This window comes from Schistocerca serialis, chromosome 5 (assembly GCF_023864345.2).
Source record: "Schistocerca serialis cubense isolate TAMUIC-IGC-003099 chromosome 5, iqSchSeri2.2, whole genome shotgun sequence".
Lineage (NCBI taxonomy): Eukaryota > Metazoa > Arthropoda > Insecta > Orthoptera > Acrididae > Schistocerca > Schistocerca serialis.
In genome coordinates, this window is record NC_064642.1 from 97,909,814 (window position 1) to 97,930,769 (window position 20,956).

The window sequence follows — 20,956 nt, forward strand, 5'->3', positions numbered from 1 at the left end:
TTATTCAGACATGCCACGAAAACCAAGGTGATTTTATTCAGACATGCCACCAGGAAAGACTTGGAGGACATTTATGTCTACAGTGCATTGCAAATTCTATTTTTAATTACTGCTCTTAGATATTAGTGTAAATATTTTTTCCAGTGTCATATTCTTCAGAAATTTTATTGTAATAAAAAGATTGTTAATGAAATGTAAGGCTTGTAAGAAACACACTCTTTGCATAACTGTTGATAAAAAATGAACAACTCTTTGTATTTCATTGCTGACTTTGAATTTAGGGATGCAGCTGCTCATATTTTATTGGCCTTCTCTCATAAGTACCTGAAACTGCTATACATTGTGATAAAATATTTTGTAGTTTCTGTTATGCAAAGACAGAGATGAAAGAAGGGTTTAGTTTTGAGATTAAAGTTCAATCTACTGTATCTTGGCTTGTCTTAATTATTTTCTTCATTATTATTCTCCACTTGTCTTCAACTGAGCTAATCTTGACACTGTTACTAAGGCCAACAGTCACACTCACTGATAAGTATAATTTCTGTTCTAAATGTTCGGTATTTGACTTGAATACGTATTTCTCTTTCTTACTGTATTGGATTTCAATGTGCTGTTATGATCTGAGCCTATATGCACTCTTTGATATGCTTTCTTTGATTTCTAAATTGTTGTCTCACCCTGAGATAGTCTTATTGGTATCTCCTGTGTCACATGGTCGTTTCTAAGTGAGCCTCTTTCTCTTGTGTTTTTGGAAGAGGGTGTTCACTACAACCTGTTGAAACCTACAGTAGAAGTTCAGAAACATCTCACCCTCTCCAGTCCTTTCTCCCAGCTCTGTATTCTCCAGTAACTGGCCATACACTTGCACCATGCTGGTTGGTTTTGGCTTGGTTTCAGTCCTCAGGAATAATTTGATCACTGTGTTACTCATGGTAATTATACCTCTATCCATTTCTATTTGTAGTGATGGTATTACATTTATCATCAGTCATTGAAGCTGTTGTTATTGTCCTATAGTCACACGGCCAGAAATATGTCATCTTTCATTCCACTTCACTGATCCCCGCTAAGTCTAATTTTAGACTGTTACTCTCTCATTTCAGATTCTTAAATTTCCCTGCAACGTTCAGACAGCTGACACTGTTGACTCCAGTTCATAGAATGCTAGCCTTACAGGGTGTTCATAAAGTCTGCGAACACTTTCAGTTATTTATTGCACAAGAACTAAACATTGTACAGATGTCGTACATATTGCGTTTTGAAGAGAAACTCTGAAAGCTTTAATTAAAAACATTCGATATGTGAACCATGAGTGACTCGGCAGACGTCAATACGGTAATCGAATTCTTGCCATACCTGTCCCAGCGTGGCATCGTTGACTGTGGCAGTCACTTCCCATATTCTCTCCCGGAGTTCTGTTACATCGCATGGTAGAGGCGGTACATACACCAGATCTTTAATGTGTGGCCAGACAGTGACGCTGTGGAAGACAATAAATGTAATAGCACTAATGCGGGTTTTATAATTTATTCTTTATGTGTACTTTTACAATATTTCTTGGTATGTATGCATAAAAATTATTTCCTTGTGTTTCACAAAGTAATGTGAAGGAACTTGAAACTTTTAGAAACACACAATCATAGTGTGGTCTGCCCATGTGTATGTCGTTCTTGTGAGACTGGTACTAAGTTTCTGACTGCCTAGACAGAATTCATTTATGATTACTTGTATATGTACTAGTTTTGATGAAAATAAATTGTTAGTAACATGTTGTTGTTGTTGCTGCCGCTGTTGCTGCTGCTGCTACTACTGCTAGTACTACTCCCACTTTTGCTACTACTCCTGCTACTGTTGCTGCTGATATAATTACTGCTAAAATAAATTGTCGTATTTTCCAGTGGTGGAAGACTTTGGGACCATATCAGCTCTTATTTTGAATCACTACCCAATACTCCTATACACATTTCAACCAAAGGCAATGCTTATTATGGTAAAAATGTCACCCATAAAGTAAAACAAGATGGCTATGAGACAGAAATGTTGTCTTCACCTGAGGAAGTGAAGGAAGTTGAAGAAACTCCTAAAGGCAATGACACCTGTTCAGTATCAAGTCAGGATAATAGTTATCTGGATCTGATACGTGATTATGAGTCTGCATCAAAAACAGTATCTGTCCACTATAGAGATGATTCTTCTTTTGTTGGAAAGGATTTAAGGAACCTTGATGAATTGCTTGGTGGAACGGAAGCTAATATGACTGATGCCAATGGTAATTCCATCAAGTGTCCTGTTCCAAGTGTAAGTGTAAAAAATGGGCCAGAAAGACCATTTCCAAGCTATGGTGAAACAGGGGAGACTTACAGAGCTGTGGACATACAAGCTGCAAGTAAGCAATTGCATGACCAGCCATCTTCTAATTCAGATCCTGCAGTGGATGCATTCTCCTTTTCATGGAAGAATTTAGAGAGATTAGAGACTTATGATTTGCTAGAGAATGCTCAGAAATTGATCAGATCTGTGAATGAAACACTTCTTGAAAGTGAAGTTGAGCTAAGACACATTGACAGCCCAGTTTCAGATTCAAATGGCATTTATACATCACTCTGTGAGAAAAGGAGCACAAACTCAAATATACATGCAGAAAATGGGAATAATGAAGTAAAGAATACTAGCCAACCAAATGACACTGTTGACAGAGTTGTCTGCAGCAAGACAGACAAGAAAACATCAAAGAATGTGATTCGAGGGAAGTCTTCAGAACCAGCTGGTAGAACAAGAGAGACTCGGACCTCAACCAATAGACGACGGTCTGTTAATAGTCGATCAGAAAGAAGATTTAGTACTGATGTAAGTATGTGTGGTGTTTATATATGTAACTGAGCTCTTGTAAAACTAACATAATCATTATCAAATACGTTTTTGGATTAAACATCTTTGTCTGTTACAAAACCAGGCAATTTAAAGCTGATCACACCATCCTCTTCATAGGAGGTGGTCATGCCATTCCTTTTTATTCTATTGGATATTTTCTGCTATTCTTATAACATGGAGCTCCTCTCATACCTCACTGTTCATCATATGATCTTCTAGTCAAACATCTTAGAAGTATCATTTTTGCCAATTCAGTTTTCTGCAATTGTCTGGTTGTTAAAGTCAGTTCTTCAGATCAGTCGTAGGGCAGTAAAGTTACAGTCATTGTATTATACAATTTGACAATCTTATGAAAAGGATAGTTGCTACTCACCATATAGTAGAGATGCTGAGTCACAGAAAGGTGCAACAAAAAGACTGCCAGAAAATGAGTTTTCGGCCAGCAGGGCTTTCATCAAAAATAGACAACACACACACACACACACACACACACACACACACACACACGCACACGCACGTTTATCTGTGGCTCAGCATCTCTGCTATATGGTGAGTAGCAACTATTCTTTTCATAATATTATTACATTCCAACCTGAATTTTCCATTGTTGTATAATACAATTTAAGTACTTTCTCCGGGTTTTGTGCAGAAGCAATCTTTTGATCATACTTAACATGTGCAAGTACCTTTGTAATTTCTTTTCAGGATTATTGTCATAAGTATGAGAGATATCATAGCCTAGATAGTTGACTTACAGCAGTAAAATTATAGTTGTAGTTATTCCAAGTGAAGACAAATGTCAGTTATAGTACACATTATTTGAGGAAAGACAACCTATCTTTCCTGGTCCATTTTTTTCCTGGTGTTTAATAATCATGTACACGATGGATATATCATTAGTCATACACATAACTGAAGTAAATCTTAAACTGCAAATTCCGTATGTGTCAATACACAAATTATTAAAACTGTGGAGCTGTACATGAACTGTGAGAATTCATTATGGCGTGAAGCTTTCACATACTGCAGTCTCAATATAAATGTCATACCATGAAACCAAAGTGGGCCTGGAGAATCTCACTTCACATCTAGTGCATGCTAAGTCCACAAAGCATTAACAGTGGTTTCTGGAAGGCTCTGATGAATAATTTGACAGCATGTCAAGCACGTTCACATGCACAGGCCAGGGAAACACCAGCACATGTCGTTTTGATTAATGCTAGCACATTCCTCAGCAAATGTGACTACTAATTATCCTGATGAAATAAGGCATGTGGAGTTACCTGAAATAGGACAAGACCTATGACTAAAACTTTCCTGCCTTATTCTCAATAAATAGAAGTTGAGATTGCAAATTGTATCCAGTTGTGTGCCAAACAGTTTTTGTCCACTATGCTGCTCAACAATGTTGTCTCTGAGATTACTATCACAACACTAACTTACATGTGGCACTCACTGTAGGAGGGGGTGAAATGGCATTTATGTGAACATTTAAGTTTGCTGCCCAGCATGCTGGGGTGGTGGTGTTGATGCTTCTTTTGTAGTCTGGGACATTTGTGGTTTTGGTATAATAAAATTTCGTGCTACATCATTTGTGTTAATAATTCCTTCTGCATCAAACAGTACCAAACTACAAATGTTGCTCCAGTTTGTAGCAACCACTGTGGTTGAAGCTGTGCAGGCAGTTACTGCTATGCAGATAAAGTGGCAGTCATCCAGCACTTTGCTCAAATTTTGGTTTGTATACTCTTGTTGCTGTATACAACTTTCTTCTATCCACTGCTTACATACACACACATCACTTATGAAATCAGGTCTTTAGTTGCTGAAATGTTACAGTATGAAACATCTATTTCCTAGAAATGATTATTCTGCACCATTCTAGGTAACTCATTTACTGTCATTGCACTCTTAAACATTAATCAGGTGTACTGGCATTAGGTACTATTTTTATTTTTTTTGTTTTGTGTTATGGCTCTTCTGATCATCACCACTCTCCTGTAGCCCAGAGTCAGTTTATTAATTTTGCAGTGAGTTTAATAATTTGGGTGGCTGATCACATTTTGACAGTACTTGGCATGGTGAGATAGTGACTCACTGCAGAGAAAGATAGCAACAGTAGAATGTGAATGAACAGTTTTCATAATGATCATCTTTTATTATTCTTCTTCTTTGTTGTAAGTTGTAGGCTCGTAGTCCATTCTGGAAGGCAACTTTTTTATACTGGAATAGAAGATGCTCGGCTTAATTTTGTTAAATAATGTGAACACTGGTGGACTTTCTGTTGTTGAATAGATATATTTTTAGTCATTTCACTTCACAATACAGTTCAACATCAACCACCATGCTAACACTACAAACATAACTTGTACTCCGTCTGTGCACTTCTAGCTCTTACTACTAACTGCCCAAAGGCAAAGATTTACCTCTAACAGCATGCAACAAAGAAAATACTATCGTATATTGATCTATTTGTGCTAAGCCATCTTTGAAACATACAATCAAAAATAAAGTACAAATAATTGTTTTATCACTGCTTATCTTACTAAGAAGTCCATAATAATCATCATAATTAGATTATGTGTTTATGTATGTTGACATTTATACATTTTCATAAAGCTGTAAGGTAGTGAATTTCTGGGTTCTGAGTCTTCAACTTGGGAATTGGTCATTTCAAATTATCTAATATCGATTAGTACTTTTATCTCACCATAACCAGTTTTATTACACTCTTCAGTGTTAGAGCTTTACATAACACTGATCTGTCTGGTCGTGTTACATAAGTCACTGTTGAACGTATGTTTATGGCATCTTACTGCAGTCTTAATCAAAGGATATCTTTTATCCAGAAAAAATCAAACAGTGAAAAATTCAGGATGGAATAGCAACAATTATGAAAAGAATAGACGGCTACTCAACATCTTCTCTATATGGTTAGTAGCAATCTATCCTTTTGATAACAATGTCATTATTTTATCCATAAAAGCTTGATCAGACAGATCTGTACTGTCAGTTTGTGAACTTCATGTAGGTTGCTGTTAAGGTGTCACAAGATTGCTAATTCTGCCATACCTTATACTCCAGCATGGAATTTGTTGTTGGTAATATTGACTCATTCAGAAGAAATGGCAACATTCATTCCATGACCATTTGATGGAAATGATTTGCACTTCAGTAGCACTTACTTAAACCAGGTGCACGAGGTGTACATTGTTCAGCGGGTTTCATTTTCAGTAGGCTTCCAACAACACTGAAAAATCAAATGAAACTATTAGAGCACTCTGGATGGATTGTGACCCTATATCTAATGGTTAACTGGTTATGTTTGACTTACTGTCTTCCATTCTGGATTCATGATAGGTGTTTTGTGTTTTTAATTTTTGACTGGGTGTTCTAGCCCTTGATTGATCTTACACCGTATTAGATTGCCGCATGTTTCCTGATGATTACCTTAGTATATATATACCATGTGGAATGTTTCCATATATATATATATGCTTGAGGGACTGTGGACTCATACTTTCTTCTTAAAAGATGATTCACTAATTGTCATTTATTAATAGACAAGGAATATTTGGTCCCATCCACATTGCCCTTTAATGTCATGATTTAACATGCAAGTAATTTGCTTGTTTCTCACTGTTGATTGTAACTTTAATTTGACTACGAGTGGTTGTAGCAAACACGTTTTCTAATTTAACAGGTCTAACCTGTGGCCTTTAGGCTACAGAACCAGTTATTAAATAAATTATTTATAAGAGCAGCTAAGTTGTTATTGTTCAAGATATTGAAGAAGATGGCTTGTTAGATTGGGAAGAACAGGCAAAGTAAATGGGGGAGAAGGAGTTGAGGTTCTGGGGGAATGTGGATAGGGTGCGCTCACCATTAGTCCGGATCATGGAGATGACCTGTGAATAGGTTGGTGTAGGGTGATGGCATGTGAGTGCCCATTGCTGTACCACGGAATTTTCTGTAGATGATGCATTCAAAGGAGAAGTAATTGTGGAGAAAATATAATTCATCATTGTGAGCAGGGAAGACATTGTAGTTTGGAGTCAACAAGGCATTGGAAAAGGTAGTGTCCCATAGTATCAAGGCATGGGCACTGGGGATATTGGTATAGGAGGGCGTGGCATCCACAGTGACAAGTAGGGCAGCTGTTAATAAAGGAACAGGATCTGTGGAGAATTGATGGAGGAAATGGTTGGTGTCTTTTTATACTAGAAGATAGGTTACAGGTAATAGGCTGAAAGTACTGGTCCACGAGAGCAGGAGAGCAGAGATTCTCTCTGTGGCAGTACAGTATCTGGCTGTAAAATGACATCCTTAGTGGTTGAGTTTATGGGCTTAGGAAGCTTGTAGAAGGTAGGAGTTAGGAAGCTTGTAGAAGGTAGGAGAGTGTGTGTGTGTGTGTGTGTGTGTGTGTGTGAGAGAGAGAGAGAGAGAGAGAGAGAGAGAGAGAGAGAGAGAGAGAGAGATTCAGGGGAGAGGTTCTGGGATGCACCCAAGAATTTAAGGAGGGCTGGAGAGCCTGTTGGACTTCTGGAATGGTGTAATTGTGGCAGGATCTGACAGCTGGCTTAGTTCCTCCAGCAGATGATCCCACCAGTTACTAACGAAGTGGTGAGGCTTTGTCAGCAGGTAGAATTATAACATCGGGATCAGGTTTTGGGTTGTGATGTATGGTCCTTTTTCTGGGTGTAAGGTTGGCTTGACATCCACAATGATTTATATTTGTTCAAATTCCATCTGTCCATAGTCCTCAGCAACCTAGTTATGCAAAACCACGTAAATCAGGCCTAGATCTCCTTGCAACACTTCCTCTGTATCCATATTCTTGGACTGTAACTGTCCACTACCTCCACAAAAGCCTGCAGGAACGCTCCCTAGCATCTCCTCATAGCCCACAAACATTGCCTCACAGATCTTCATTTACCACATCCTCAAAAACTCCTCTACCATACAGAATCCAGAACCTAAACAGATCGGAAACAACACATGAACCCCTGCGGGTTAGGGGTTAAGAATAGGCCTGCGGTATTCCTGCCTGTGGTAAGAGGCGACTAAAAGGAGTCTCAAACGTTTCGGCCCTTATGTGATGGTCCCATGTCAGGTTTGACCTCCATATCCCAAAATAATTCCGAAGAGCGAGCTGATTGGGGAAGGGCGCCTTATTTGGTGCATTGTGTCCATCGTGCGTTGAGACCTTTCGCCAGCTTATTCGTTGTTGCATTGCAGTCCTGCCCGCTCTCCATCTCTTGGGCATGGATACGTTCCTGCATGCACTTTCCGCCATGCAATGTGCAGTGCTGCTTTATGCACTGACGATGACCATGGACTACTGGATGGTAGCCAGTCTGTTGTGGTGGGACGCCATGTACCCTGTTGATTGTAGCTCCCTGACAACACAGGGATCGCTCTACTGATGCCTGCACTGTTAACTCCCCGCGTATGCCAAGGAGTAGATGCCCATCTCCCTGGGGCATCAGGACTCCCAGCAATGGCCATCCTGTCAGGTGGCCCTTGTTGTGGCTGGGCGGCACCCATGGGGAGGGTCCTTGGTCGGAGTAGGTGGCATCAGGGTGGATGACACGCAATGAAGTGTGGCACATCTTCTCTTGCTGGTGGCCAACCGCCAGCAATCTCTAAGCATTCGAGGGCTCACTTTAAAGCTAACATGTATGACCCCAAATCGTTCCCCTCCCTGGCCACAACATGGGAGGAACGAAAGGCTATGAATGACAGCGAAACGTATTCACCCCGGTATCTCGTTAGTACCAGATCTGATGGGGAATCCTTTGTGTCTGTGAAGCCTCAGTTCTTTGTAGAGCATTTAGAGAACAAGTTTGGGGAGGTGGAGGGCTTGTCCAAAATGCAGTCTGGGACAGTCTTGATAAAAACAGCATTCTCTGCCCAGTCACGAGCATAGCTCGCTTGTAAGAAGCTGGGGGTTGTTTCAGTTACTATCACGCCCCATAAAAGCTTAAATATGGCCCAGGTCATTATTTTCCACAGTGCTCTTCTTTTACAGTCCGATGACGAGCTGCGCGCCAATTTAGAGCGACGAGGTGTCCATTTCGTCTGGCGCATCCTCCGGGGTCCGAGGGATCATCAAGTTGCCACCGGAGCCTTCTTCTTGGCCTTCGAGGGTGATACATTACCTGAGATGGTCAAGGTGATGGTCTACCGCTGTGATGTCAAGCCATATATCCCTCCCCTATGCGGTGCTTCAAGTGTTGGAAGTTCACCCAATGTCTTCCCACTGTACTTCCAGCCTCATATGTCGCGATTGTGGTTGTCCATCCCATCCTGAAACTCCATGTGCCCCGCCTCCCATCTGTGTTAATTGCAAAGAGCACCATCCCCCTTGCTCGCCAGACTGTAAGATTCTACAGAAGGAAAGGAAAATAATGGAATACACGACCCTGGACTGACTGACCTACACTGAGGCTAAGCGGAAATTTGAACGGCTTCATCCCGTGTGCATGACATCATCTTATGCCACCACTGTCACTCCTGTTACAGTTCCATCAGCTGCACCACTTACAGTCAGCTCTCAGATACTGAAGGACCACACCTGCCCCCTTGATGGTGGGGGGGCACTTCCCTCCCTGTTGCTCCCGCACCACCGACCTCGGGAGCAGCACCCCCTCAACCACCTGGGACACCAGTCCCCACTTCTAGGCCAGAGAAGCATAAGTCTTGTTCGGCTTCTATTGCTAGGAAGGGATCCCTTGAGTCACTCCCTTCCCAGGTTCCTACCAGCGGCACAGCAGACACCCGCCGGTGGCTGAAGAAGCCACAGGTCGCTGGTCGTCGAGCTTCGTGATCCTCTTCAGTCCCGGAGACTGAATCGAAGAAGCCCTCCCAGCAAGGGCAACCAAAGGAACAGCATGAGACAGTGAAATTGAAGACCCCTAAGACCAAGAAACCTGCGGTGGCACCCACTCCATCGCTACCTACAAGCTCTGCGTCTGAGGATGAGGTGGAGATTCTTGGGTCTGCTGAGGACATTGATCTCGCCAGTCCCTCGGACATGATGTATGTCGCTCCCGTCGGTACTCAGTCTGTGGCAGCAGGTGACCCAGCAGCGTAATTTGCCTCCTCGGTCCCTTCACGCCTTTCTCGGCCATGGACAATATTATCCTCCTGTGGAACTGCAGCGGTTTTTTCCACCATCTTGCTGAGCTCCGACAACTTCTCAGCCTTCACCCTTTCCTCTGCATTGTTCTCCAGGAAACTCGGTTTCCAGCAACGTGGACCCCCGCCCTCCATGGCTATCATGATTATTATAAGAACCAGGCAGCTTATGAGAGGGTATCTGGTGGCATCTGCATCTACGTCCTTCACTCCCTTTACAGTGAGTCTGTCCCTCTACAAACACCTTTAGAGGCTATCGCTGTTCAGGCGTGGACGCCTCAGGCTGTTCCTGTCTGCAGTCTGTACCTTCCACCAGATGGAGATATCCCGCAGCATGTCCTGGTTGCACTGATAGCCCAATTGCCGCCTCCTTTTCTGTTACTGGGCGACTTCAATGCCCATAACCCTCGGCAACAGGCCGAGGCAGGTTTGTTGAGCAAGTGTTGGCACAGCTCAACATTTCTCTTTTAAATAATGGTGCCTTCACACATTTCAGAGTGGTGCATGGCACATACTCAGCCATTGACCTTTCAAACTGCAGCCCTAGCCTATTACCATTTGTCCAATGGAGTGTGCATGACAACTTGTGTGGTAGTGACCACTTTCTGATCTTTCTGTCACTGCTGCAGAGACACTCTTCTGGGCACCCCTGCAGATGGGCTACGAATAAGGCTGACTGGGACTTGTTCGCCTCCATTGTCACTATTGAGCCTCTTTCCAATGACGCTATTGATGTGGTGGTTCACTCGGTCACCACCGGCATCTTTACTGCCGCAGACTCTGCCATTCCCTGTTTTCTGGGTCCCCTTGGCGGAGGACTGTGCTTTGGTGGTCGCCCGAGATCGCTGAGCCGATTAAAGATCAAAGGCGAGCACTTCAGCGTCACAAGTGGCATCCCTCATTGGAACAGCTCATTACCTTTAAACGGCTCCGTGCGCGAACCCGCCGCCTCATTCGCCATCGCAAGCAGGAGTGATGGGACTGATACGTGTCCACCATTGGCCTCTGTACCTCTCCATCGCAGGTTTGGGCCAAGATTCGGTGCCTCTATGGCTATTGGACCACTGTCAGTGAACCTGCACTTTCACTGAATGGAGAAGTCTGTACTGACTCCGACACAATTGTAAACTGCTTAGCAGGGCATTTTGCTCAGAATTCCACTTCTGTGAATTACCCACTGGCCCTCCTCTCCCTGAAAGAGCGGTTGGACCGTCGGGGCCTTTCATTTCACACGCGCCACCCTGAATTGTACAATGTTCCGTTACGTGAGTAGGAATTCCAAAGTGCCCCAGCTGCTTGCCCTCATACGGCTCCCGGGCCAGATCGCATCCACTATCAGATGCCCAAACACCTATCAGTGGACTGCCAGAAATGCCTCCTAGACCTTTACAACTGTATCTGGGTTGCGGGTGAGTTCCCGTCGCAATGGCGGGAAAGCATCGTAATCCCCATTTTGAAACCTGGCAAGAGCCCACTGGAGGTGGACAGCTACCGCCCCATTAGCCTCACCAAAGTTCTTTGCAAGTTGCTAGAACGATGGTGAGCCGGTGGTTGAGTTGGCTACTTGAGTCTCGGGGCATTCTGGCTCCGTCTCAGGGTGGGTTTTGTAAAGGCTGCTTTGCTGCCAGTAATCTGGTGTGCCTGGAGTCTGCTACCCTTACAGCCTTTGCTCGCCGTCAGCACCTGGTCGCCGTCTTTTTTGACATGCAGAAGGCATACAATATGACATGGCGACATCACATCCTCTCCACACTTCATGGTTGGGGTCTTCGGGGTTCACTCCCGATTTTCATACAAAATTTTCCGTCGCTTCGTTCCTTCCGCATGCAAGTTGCGACCTCACATAGTTCCTCCCGAGTTCAGTAGAATGGGGTCTCCACAAGGATCTGTCTTAACTGTCTGCTTCTTTTTAATTGCAATTAATGGGCTTGCTGTGGCAGTGGGAACGTCTGTCTCAGTTTCCTTGTATGCTGAAGACTTCTGCCTATACTATAGCTCCACTGGTTTTGCAGCTGCTGAACGGCAGCTGCAGGGCACTATCTGCAAGGCGCATCTTGGGCTGTAGAGCATGGCTTCCAGTTTTCGGCTGCCAAGACCTACGTTATGCAATTCTGCTGGCGGCACACTGTACACCCTGAGCCACGGCTTTATCTTGATGGCGAACCTCTTGCTGTGGTGGAGACGCATCGGTTTTTGGGATTGGTTTTCGATACCCGGCTGACTTGGCTGCTGCATATTCGGCAGCTTAAACAGACGTGCTGGCGGCATCTTAATGCCCTCTGCTGCCTGAGCAACACCGCTTGGGGGGGCAGATCGCTCTACATTGTTACGGCTCTACAAAGCCCTAGTTCAGTCGCGACTTGACTATGAGAGTGTAGTGTATGGTTCATCAGCGCCCTCAGCATTGAAGCTGCTTGATCCTGTGCACCACTGCGGGGTCCGTCTAGCGACGGGTGCTTTTCAAACAAGTCCAGTGGCCAGTCTACTAGTGGAGGCTGGAGTCCCTCCATTGCACATCAGGCACAGCCATCTGCTCGCCCACTATGCAGCGCATGTCCATAGCTCTCCTCAGCATCCGAATTACCGTCTTTTGTTCCCAAGCACTGTGGTTGATCTCCCGGAATGGCAGCCTCAATCGGGTGACGGTCACTGTCCGTGTCCATTCCGCACTGTTGGAACTTGAGTCCTTTCGTTTCCAGCATCCTGTGCAGGTCCATACACATACGCCTCCATGGTGTATGCCTTGGCCGAAACTACAGCTGGACATATCGCATTCTCATAAGGACTCTGTTCCTCTTTAGGCACTCTGCAGTCACTTCTTCTCGATCCTTGATGACTCCCAGGGTTCTGAAGTCGTCTATACTGACGGCTCGCTGGTTGATGGTCGCATAGGCTTTGCCTATGCTCACTTGGCCCATATCGAACAGTGTTCCTTGCCGGATGGATGCAGTGTCTTCACTGCTGAGCTGGTAGCCATCTCCCGTGCCCTTGAGCATCTTCGTTCCTGTCCTGGCGTGTCCTACGTATTATGCAGTGATTCGCTGAGTGGTTTACAGGCCATTGATCAGTGCTAACCACGTCATCCTCTGGTAGCTTTTATCCAGGAGTCAGTTTATGCCCTCAAACGATCTGGTTGATCAGTAGTCTTTTTATGGGCCCCGGGACATGTCAGAATCCCGGGAAATGAGCTCGTTGACAGACTGGCCAAACAGGCCACTCATACGCTGCTTCTGGAGATTGGAATACCCGAACCTGACCTCCGATCGGCGTTACGCCACAAAGTTCTTCGGATTTAGGATGGTGAATGCCGCGGCTTGGCTATGCCCAATAAACTCCGCGCCATCAAGGAGAGCACAAGTAATTGGAAGTCTTCTCTGTGGGCTTCTCGCAGGGACTCTGTGGTCCTCTGCCGCCTTCGCATTGGCCACACTTGGCCGACGCATGGCTATCTTCTCCGGCGTGAGGCCCCACCTTGTTGTCGCAGGGGTATACGTTCGACAGTGGCCCACCTTTTGGTGGACTGTCCATATCTCACCGCTCTAAGAGTGAATTTTAATCTCCTTGACTCCCTTCCTTCGATTTTAGGAGCCGATGCCTCCACGGCTAACTTGGTTTTAAATTTTCTATGTGACGCTGGTTTTTATTCTTCAATTTAAGTTTTAGTTCCTGTCCGTTGTCTCTCTGTACTCTCTACCCTAATATTTTCAGGTTAGAGATTTTAATGTGTTGCAGAGTGGCTGGCCTTTTTTTCTCCTCGTGATCAGCCAGCCCAGGACATCTGCTGTACTGTTTTAAACTCTTCTGCCTGTTTCTTGTCTGTCTGTGCTTTTCTTGTCGTCAGTTGTCTCTAGTGTGTTCAGCTTTGTGTGTTTTCCATTTTATCCCATGGACTTAGTTTGATGGAACAAGGGACCAATGACCATGTAGTTGGTCCCTTTAAACATCAAACAAACCAACCAACCAACCAACCAACCAACTCATGAACCTGTCCTCAAAGAGCCTCAGTCCCACATAATTATTGTTCCTTTCTGAAGGCTTTAGCTTTTTCCCCACTCCCAAATTTAGTCATGCTCTCTTTTTTTTTAAAGATATTCTCTCCCTCTGCTGGTCCCTACAGTTGAAACACGTTTTGCAACCAGCCCTGCTAACCCGACTCAATCCAAACAGATTCACTCCTCCATCTAACTGTGATCCACCACTTACTACCCCCAAATCACCCACTGTTAACTTTAAGGAATTTCCCAACCTCAAACCTTGACTCACCATGACCTGCCAAATCTCTCAATGTGGAAACCAACCTCAAATCTACAGAAAGAATCATACTCCACCACTTAAAAACTGAATTAAATTAGAATTATATTAATACCTTCAGTTGCTGACAGGCATTGATATATATCAACAGGGACAGGTGAAAATGTGTGCCCCGGCCGGGACTCGAACCTGGGATCTCCTGCTTACATGGCAGACGCTCTATCCATTTGAGCCACCGAGGGCACAGAGGATAGTGTGACTGCAGGGACTATCTCGTGCATGGCTCCCGCGAGACCCACATTCTCACCTTGCATGTCCACACACTACATTCGTAGTGTCCCACCCCAGCACACTCATTACTCGTGGAAGACATTCTTACCGAGACCCGTAAGAGTTTGGGGAATATGTGTGCATCTGCATAGTTGAAGGAGGTCATGGCCGGTATTGCCAGAACTATATAGTTATATGGATATGGTGTCTGTTCTTTCAAACATGTTCGAATGAACAGACACCATATCCATATAAATACTTAAAAACTGATCCTGATACTATAATCCCACCGGTTGACAAAGCCTCTGTCACTATCACGAACTGCGAGGGGCTGTCTGATACGTCCATTTTCTGCCCTGCAACAGTGACCTCATTCCAGAAATCCATCAGGGTATCCACCACCTCCTCACATGAGGTCCATCCCTTAACCTCTCCTCTGAGTCTCGCTCTCACCTTACCTTCAGCACTTACCATACTCTTACCTACTACATGCTTCCTGAAGTCCGTAAACTCAACCACAAATGATGCACCACTGTTACCAGTTACTGTGCCCCCACAGATTTTGTTTTGCAAAGGATGGGGCCCCTCCACGCCCACACCAACGTGGTGACCAAACCAAAAGTTCTACTGTCACCTCCGTAAACATGTTAGTTTTTGAATCAGGCGTCACAGGATGCGGGCTGTGATGTTGTCCATGCGTCTGGGTAAGACTACTCATTAACATGGTCCATCAGGAGATAGAAGTGGTCGAAAACGATTGAAGGGTAGCGGTTGTAAGGGCAGAGGAAAAAAAGTGCCAAGGCAAGAGCCAAGGGAAAAAAAACCTCTGCGACAGTAGGACGGGTAGTAAGGGCAGTAGCGGCTTGCTATCCGCGACAGTGCATGCAAGGTGTGGTTGTGTTAGTTCGAGGTATCGTGCATCATTACCTTTGTCGTTGTTGGAGCTTGTTGCGGCGCTTGCTGCAGTTGCTGCGTTCCTGCAACAGTTCAAGGTCGTTGTGGATTAGTGGGCGATCGGTCATAGATCGGCTCATGGACTGTGTAGGGGGGTGTGTGTGGCTGGTTTGCGTGCTGTGTACAGTACGGTTTCCCTGCGGTTGCCTGTTTTTCGGCTAGTCGCACATCTGGGTTTCCAGTAATAACTGTGTTGCAGGGGCTCGCCAGTACTGTCGTGTTAGCGTTCTATAGACCATAGATGTTCAGTTCCTAGCCAGTAATGTCTTTGGTCTGTTATGCTTCCATCTATGGTTGTGGTCGTAGTTACCCAGAGAAAGGATAAACGGGTTGCGCGAGTGTCTCGTGTTATTGTACAGTCGTGTGGAGAGTTTTTGGAATACCTGCAAGATAGTATCTAGCCGGTATTCCCGGTGAAGGTCCGCGATGCGTGTGTAGCGCGGAGCGTTGCTTATGATTTTGAGTACTTTGTTCTGTATGAGCTGCAGACGGCGCAGGCGAGTTGGCGCAGCGTATCCCCAGACAGGGGCTGCGTACGTCATCAGGGGTCTAATAAGTGTCATGTACATGGACCTAGACACCCTCCTGTTTAGTGTGCTACGCCTGTTAAGCATAGGGTAGAGTTGTTTGAGCCTCGCGTTAGCTTTGTTGGTCACGTGTTGAATGTGGTCCCCCCAGAGTAGTTTCCTGTCCAGCCAGACACCGAGGTATTTGACCTTCTCGCGGAAACGTATTGGGCGTGTGTGTAGTGTTATTGGGTTGCAGTGCTGATGTTTGCGCAGTTGCTTCGGTCTTCTAGTGAACAGAACGGCCTCTCACTTGTCGACGTTTACTCTAACACGCCATTTCACCAGCCAAGGCTCCGCCGTTCTGAGTGTGGTCTGTAGTCGTGAGTTAATGTTAGACGGCTTCCAATCTTGCGCAAGGATGGCAGTGTCATCCGCGTAGATTGCTACCGTCCTGTTATGTGTAGCTGGGAGGTCGTTGATGTAGAGGTTAAACAGTAAGGGCCCTAGGATACTTCCTTGGGGTACTCCTGCCTGTATACCATGTCGTGTCGATTGTTTGCCCTGCACATCAGTGTTGAAGCTCCTGTCCGTGAGATATGAGTGTATGAGATGTACGAGCCCGTCGGGGAACCCTGCGTCACTGAGTTTGCGTATTAGGCCGTTGTGCCATAGACGATCGAAAGCCTTTTCGATGTCCAGGAACAACGCCCCAGTTGCCTTGCTTGTGTTGTATCCGTGTGTTATGTATTCAACGACGCGGAGGAGTTGTTGTGTTGTTGAGTGGTGATTCCTGAAACCGAATTGCTCCGGTCTCAGGGTGTCGTTTGTGATGCAGTGCCTGGTGAGTCGTTTTAATATTACCTTCTCAACGATCTTGCTGAGCGCGCTCAGCAGACTGATGGGTCGGTAATTTTGTGGGAGGGAGTGGTCTTTCCCCGGCTTCCTGAACATCAGGACCTTGGCCGTCTTCCAAAAGGCGGGGAAGTGTTGGTGTTTGAGTATGGCATTCGTAATGTGTGCTAGGTAGTCTACAGCTTTGTCCGTGAACTCCTGGAGGACACGGTTTTGAATGCCATCGTGACCAGGGGCCTTCCTAGCGGTGGTATGCATGATGGCCTATTTGATTTCTGCTGTACTAGCTTGTCGGATGTTGTTGCGCGCTGGTTGGGCCAAGATGCATGTGACCTCCTGGTCCGTATCAAGTGTGAATGCTGGGTCTGAGGGATCCAGGTTCGGTGTGAATGACGCTGCGAGTGTGAGGGTCATTAGTTCCGCTTTTTCTTCCGCAGAATATGCTGGTCCGTCTGGCCCTTGTAACGTGGGGGTGTACAGTTTCTCCCTGGTGAAGTGTCGGGCTAGCTGCCACACGCCAGGCCGCGTGGTGTCTAGCCCTTCGAGTTTCTGGTCCCACTGTTGTGTCTTGAATGTTTATTTTTTCCCGGATTATACCCTGGAGCCTGTTAATGTGCCGTTTGAAGTGCTGGCGCCTGGTACGCTGCCAGTGTCTCCTGAGGCGGTTCCTCATTGAGATTAGGCCCAGTATTTCCTGGGGCAGGGCAGCACTGTGTTGTTGTGGCGTGCGGATTGGTATGGTGTTGGCTATTGCGTCCTGGACGGCGCCGGTGAGGGTTTCGACTGCCTCGTCAATTTGGGCTGTCTCGTTAATCGCGTGGGTTGGTGGGATGCGACTGTCAAGCGTTTCCTTGAACTGGGTCCAATTCGTGCGCCTGTAGTCTAACATCCTGCGTTGTTCCATGTTCTGCAGTGTTTCTTCAATGTACAGTATGACGGGTTGGTGATTTGAGGGCAGATCGTTTTTAACGGCAACGTTGAGTGTCGTTGTTATGCCCTTGATGAGGGCCATGTCTAACACGTCTGGCCTGTGTCCCCTCCGGTAGGGAATGTGCGTCGGTTCGGCCCCCACAGAGGGAATCTCTGCTCTTGTGGACTAACACTTTCAGCCTATTACCCATAACTTTCCTCCTTTATAAAAAGACACCAACCACATCCTCCACTGACTCTTCACAGTTCCTGTTCCTTTTCCAACGGGTGGCCTGTTAGTCTCTGTAGATGCCATCTTCCCTTTATACTAATAGCCCCAATGTCCATGGCTTTGCAGAGTGAGATGATGCAGTGATCAGCAAACTGGAATCAAATTTGGGAGGACAACAGTTCAAATCCGTGCCCGGCCATCTTGATTTAGATTTTCCATGATTTTCCTAAATCACTTCAGGCAAATGCCAGGATGGTTCCTTTAAAAGGGTACGGCCAGTTTTTGTCCCCATCCTTCCCTAATCCAATGGGACTGGTGATCTCACTGTCTGGACCCCTACCCCAAATCAGCCAACCAAACCCATTGCCTTGCTGCTATTGAACACTACCATTCCCAATGTTACAGCAATGGGCATACCCATGGCACCATCCTGTGGCAACCTATTTGTGGGTCGTGTAGAGGAATCTATTCTAACCATGCAGAATCCTAAACCCCTCAAGTGTTTCACATTTATTAACAACATTTTCAGTATATGGACCGAGGGTGAGGACACATTATACACATTCCTCCTGAATGTCAGCACCTCTTCCCCCATTTGCTTCACCTGGCCTTCCTCAACACGAGAAGTCACCTTCTTTGATGCTGACCTCTATCTCAAGGATGGTTACGTCAGTACGTCTGTCCTCATCAAACCTACCAAAGTCCAGTGATACCTCCACTTTGACAGCTGCTGCCCATTCTGTACCAACAAGTCTCTTCCATACAGCCTAATGACCCATGGTTGTCACATCTGTAGTTACAAGCAGTCTTTCTCCAAATATGTCAAGGGTCTCACTGAGGCCTTCATAGATTGAAATTACCCTCCCAAACTTATCCAGAAACAAATCTTCCACGCCTTGTCTTTCCAGTCACCTACCACATCTCATGTACCCAATGTCTAGCCATAAAGGAGCACTCACCTCATGACTCGGCACCATTTGGAACTGGTTTGACTGTGTTACATTCTCTACCAGGGTTTCAACTACCTCTTGTCATGCCCTGAAATGAGGATTATCCTACCCACTATCCTCCCGAGACCTCTCCCACAGTGATATTTGGCCACCCACCGAACCTACACAATATCCTTGTTCAACCCTGTTGCACTGCTGCAACCAACCACTTGCGTCATGACTCATATCCCTGCAATCAACCTAGATGCAAGATCTGTGCCATACATTCTTGCACTACTACCGACACCTGACTTGTAACAGGGGTCTCCTATCCCATCAAAGGCAGGGCCACCTGTGAAAGCAGCTATGTGTTCTACAAACTAAGCTGCAACCACTGTGTTGCTTTCAATGTGGGTATGACAACCTATAAGCTGTCTGCTGACATGAATGGCCAATGGCAAACTTTCGCCACAAAACAGTTGGACCACCCACTTGCTGGACATACTGCTGAACATGGTGTGCTTCACTTCAATGACTGCTTCACAGCCTGTGCCATCTGGATCATTACTACCAACTCCAGATTGCACTGATGGGAACTCTCCCTACAATATATCCTTCATTCCTGTAACCCTCTGGCCTCAACTTTCAGTATATCCTGGTGTGTGTGTGTGTGTGTGTGCGCACAAGAGAGAGAGAGAGAGAGAGAGAGTTGTCATTATTTCTGTTTTCCATCTTTGGATAGTTGCTTTAAAGTTTGTGGAGGTATGTTCCATCTATGTGGCTAATTGAAGACAGTTTGTTTATTGCCATACAAGTTTTGCTTCTTTTATTTGTGAAGCATCATCAGTGGCCTGTAGTATATATTTCTATTTATACATATGATAAACATATTATGTAGTAGTTACAGTATTTTGCTGTGTTACATTTTGTCATATTTTTCTCTTGTTTTTTAGGTTAGAATCAACTTTTGCAGCACAAATTTTGTGACAAAGATATTAAGGTTCACTCGGAAGCACAAAACAGTAACACTCATGACAAGACTAAAAGAAAGAAATGGTACGCTGTTACGTACAAAAGCAAAGCAACACACAGGATATCAAATATATTAAAGAAACATGGATTACACCTAGCTTACAGAACAAGAAGCACACTCCAGTCACATTTACAAAAACAAACAAACCAGATAAATACCAAGGAGCAGGAATATACCAGCTACAGTGCCAAGAATGTAAATTTGTGTATCTGGGGATGACAAGCAGGAACTTCAAAACTAGATATAAAGAACATATAAGAAGTTGGAAATATGAAAATAGCCATTATACCTTTGCTAAACACCTGATAAAACATGGACATGAACCATACAACATGGTAAGTGACATGACATTTATCAGAGTCAATAATCACAGCAGAAAGCTCCTGACATAGCAAGAAAACTTTCACATATAAAGAACCATTGCAATGGAAAAGAAGGTTTTGAGTGACCAAATCCATATAAGCAATTACTTTCTGATCATGCTAGCCAAAACAATAACAAATAGATATCCGAAATGTAGCCAGAATAAATAATTAATGAATCTTCTCTCTCTCTCTCTCTCTCTCTCTCTCTCTCTCTCTCTCTCTCTCTCTCTCTCTCTCACACACACACACACACACACACACACACACACACACACACACACAACACAAACAAAAGATGACAGATAAACATATAACAACAGTCGGCAACAGTACAAACTGAAAACAAAACATACGTTGACCACAAAATGGAAAAGTGCAAGTGATGTATGCAATGTGTTGAATGAAATGTGGGTGAAAGAACGCCGGCAATTAGGCAACTGGAGCGTGGAAACTGACGTATATATCTGCAGGATTACCCGCGTGAGCTAACAGCGCTGAAAATCGCAACACTGAACGATAATTTCACATCATGAAATTTGTGCTACAAAAGTTGATTCTGACCTAAAAAAACAAGAGAAAAGCATGACAAAATGTAACATAGCAACATACTGTAACTACCACATAATATGTGTACTATATGT

The 20,956-nt window shown here is 44.8% G+C and overlaps 1 protein-coding gene and 1 non-coding gene across 2 annotated transcripts in view; one reads left to right on the forward strand and one right to left on the reverse strand.

Moving 5' to 3' along the window:
* LOC126480992 (ribosomal protein S6 kinase delta-1) overlaps positions 1-20,956 on the forward strand; it is a 190,846-nt gene that overhangs the window by 139,135 nt on the left and 30,755 nt on the right. The window contains exon 10 of the mRNA XM_050104435.1: positions 1,899-2,847. Coding sequence (XP_049960392.1) covers positions 1,899-2,847 — 949 coding nt within the window. The remainder of the gene's footprint in view (positions 1-1,898; positions 2,848-20,956) is intronic.
* Trnat-ugu (transfer RNA threonine (anticodon UGU)) lies at positions 14,431-14,505 on the reverse strand. The gene has a single exon. It is a non-coding gene; the product is annotated as a tRNA-Thr (tRNA).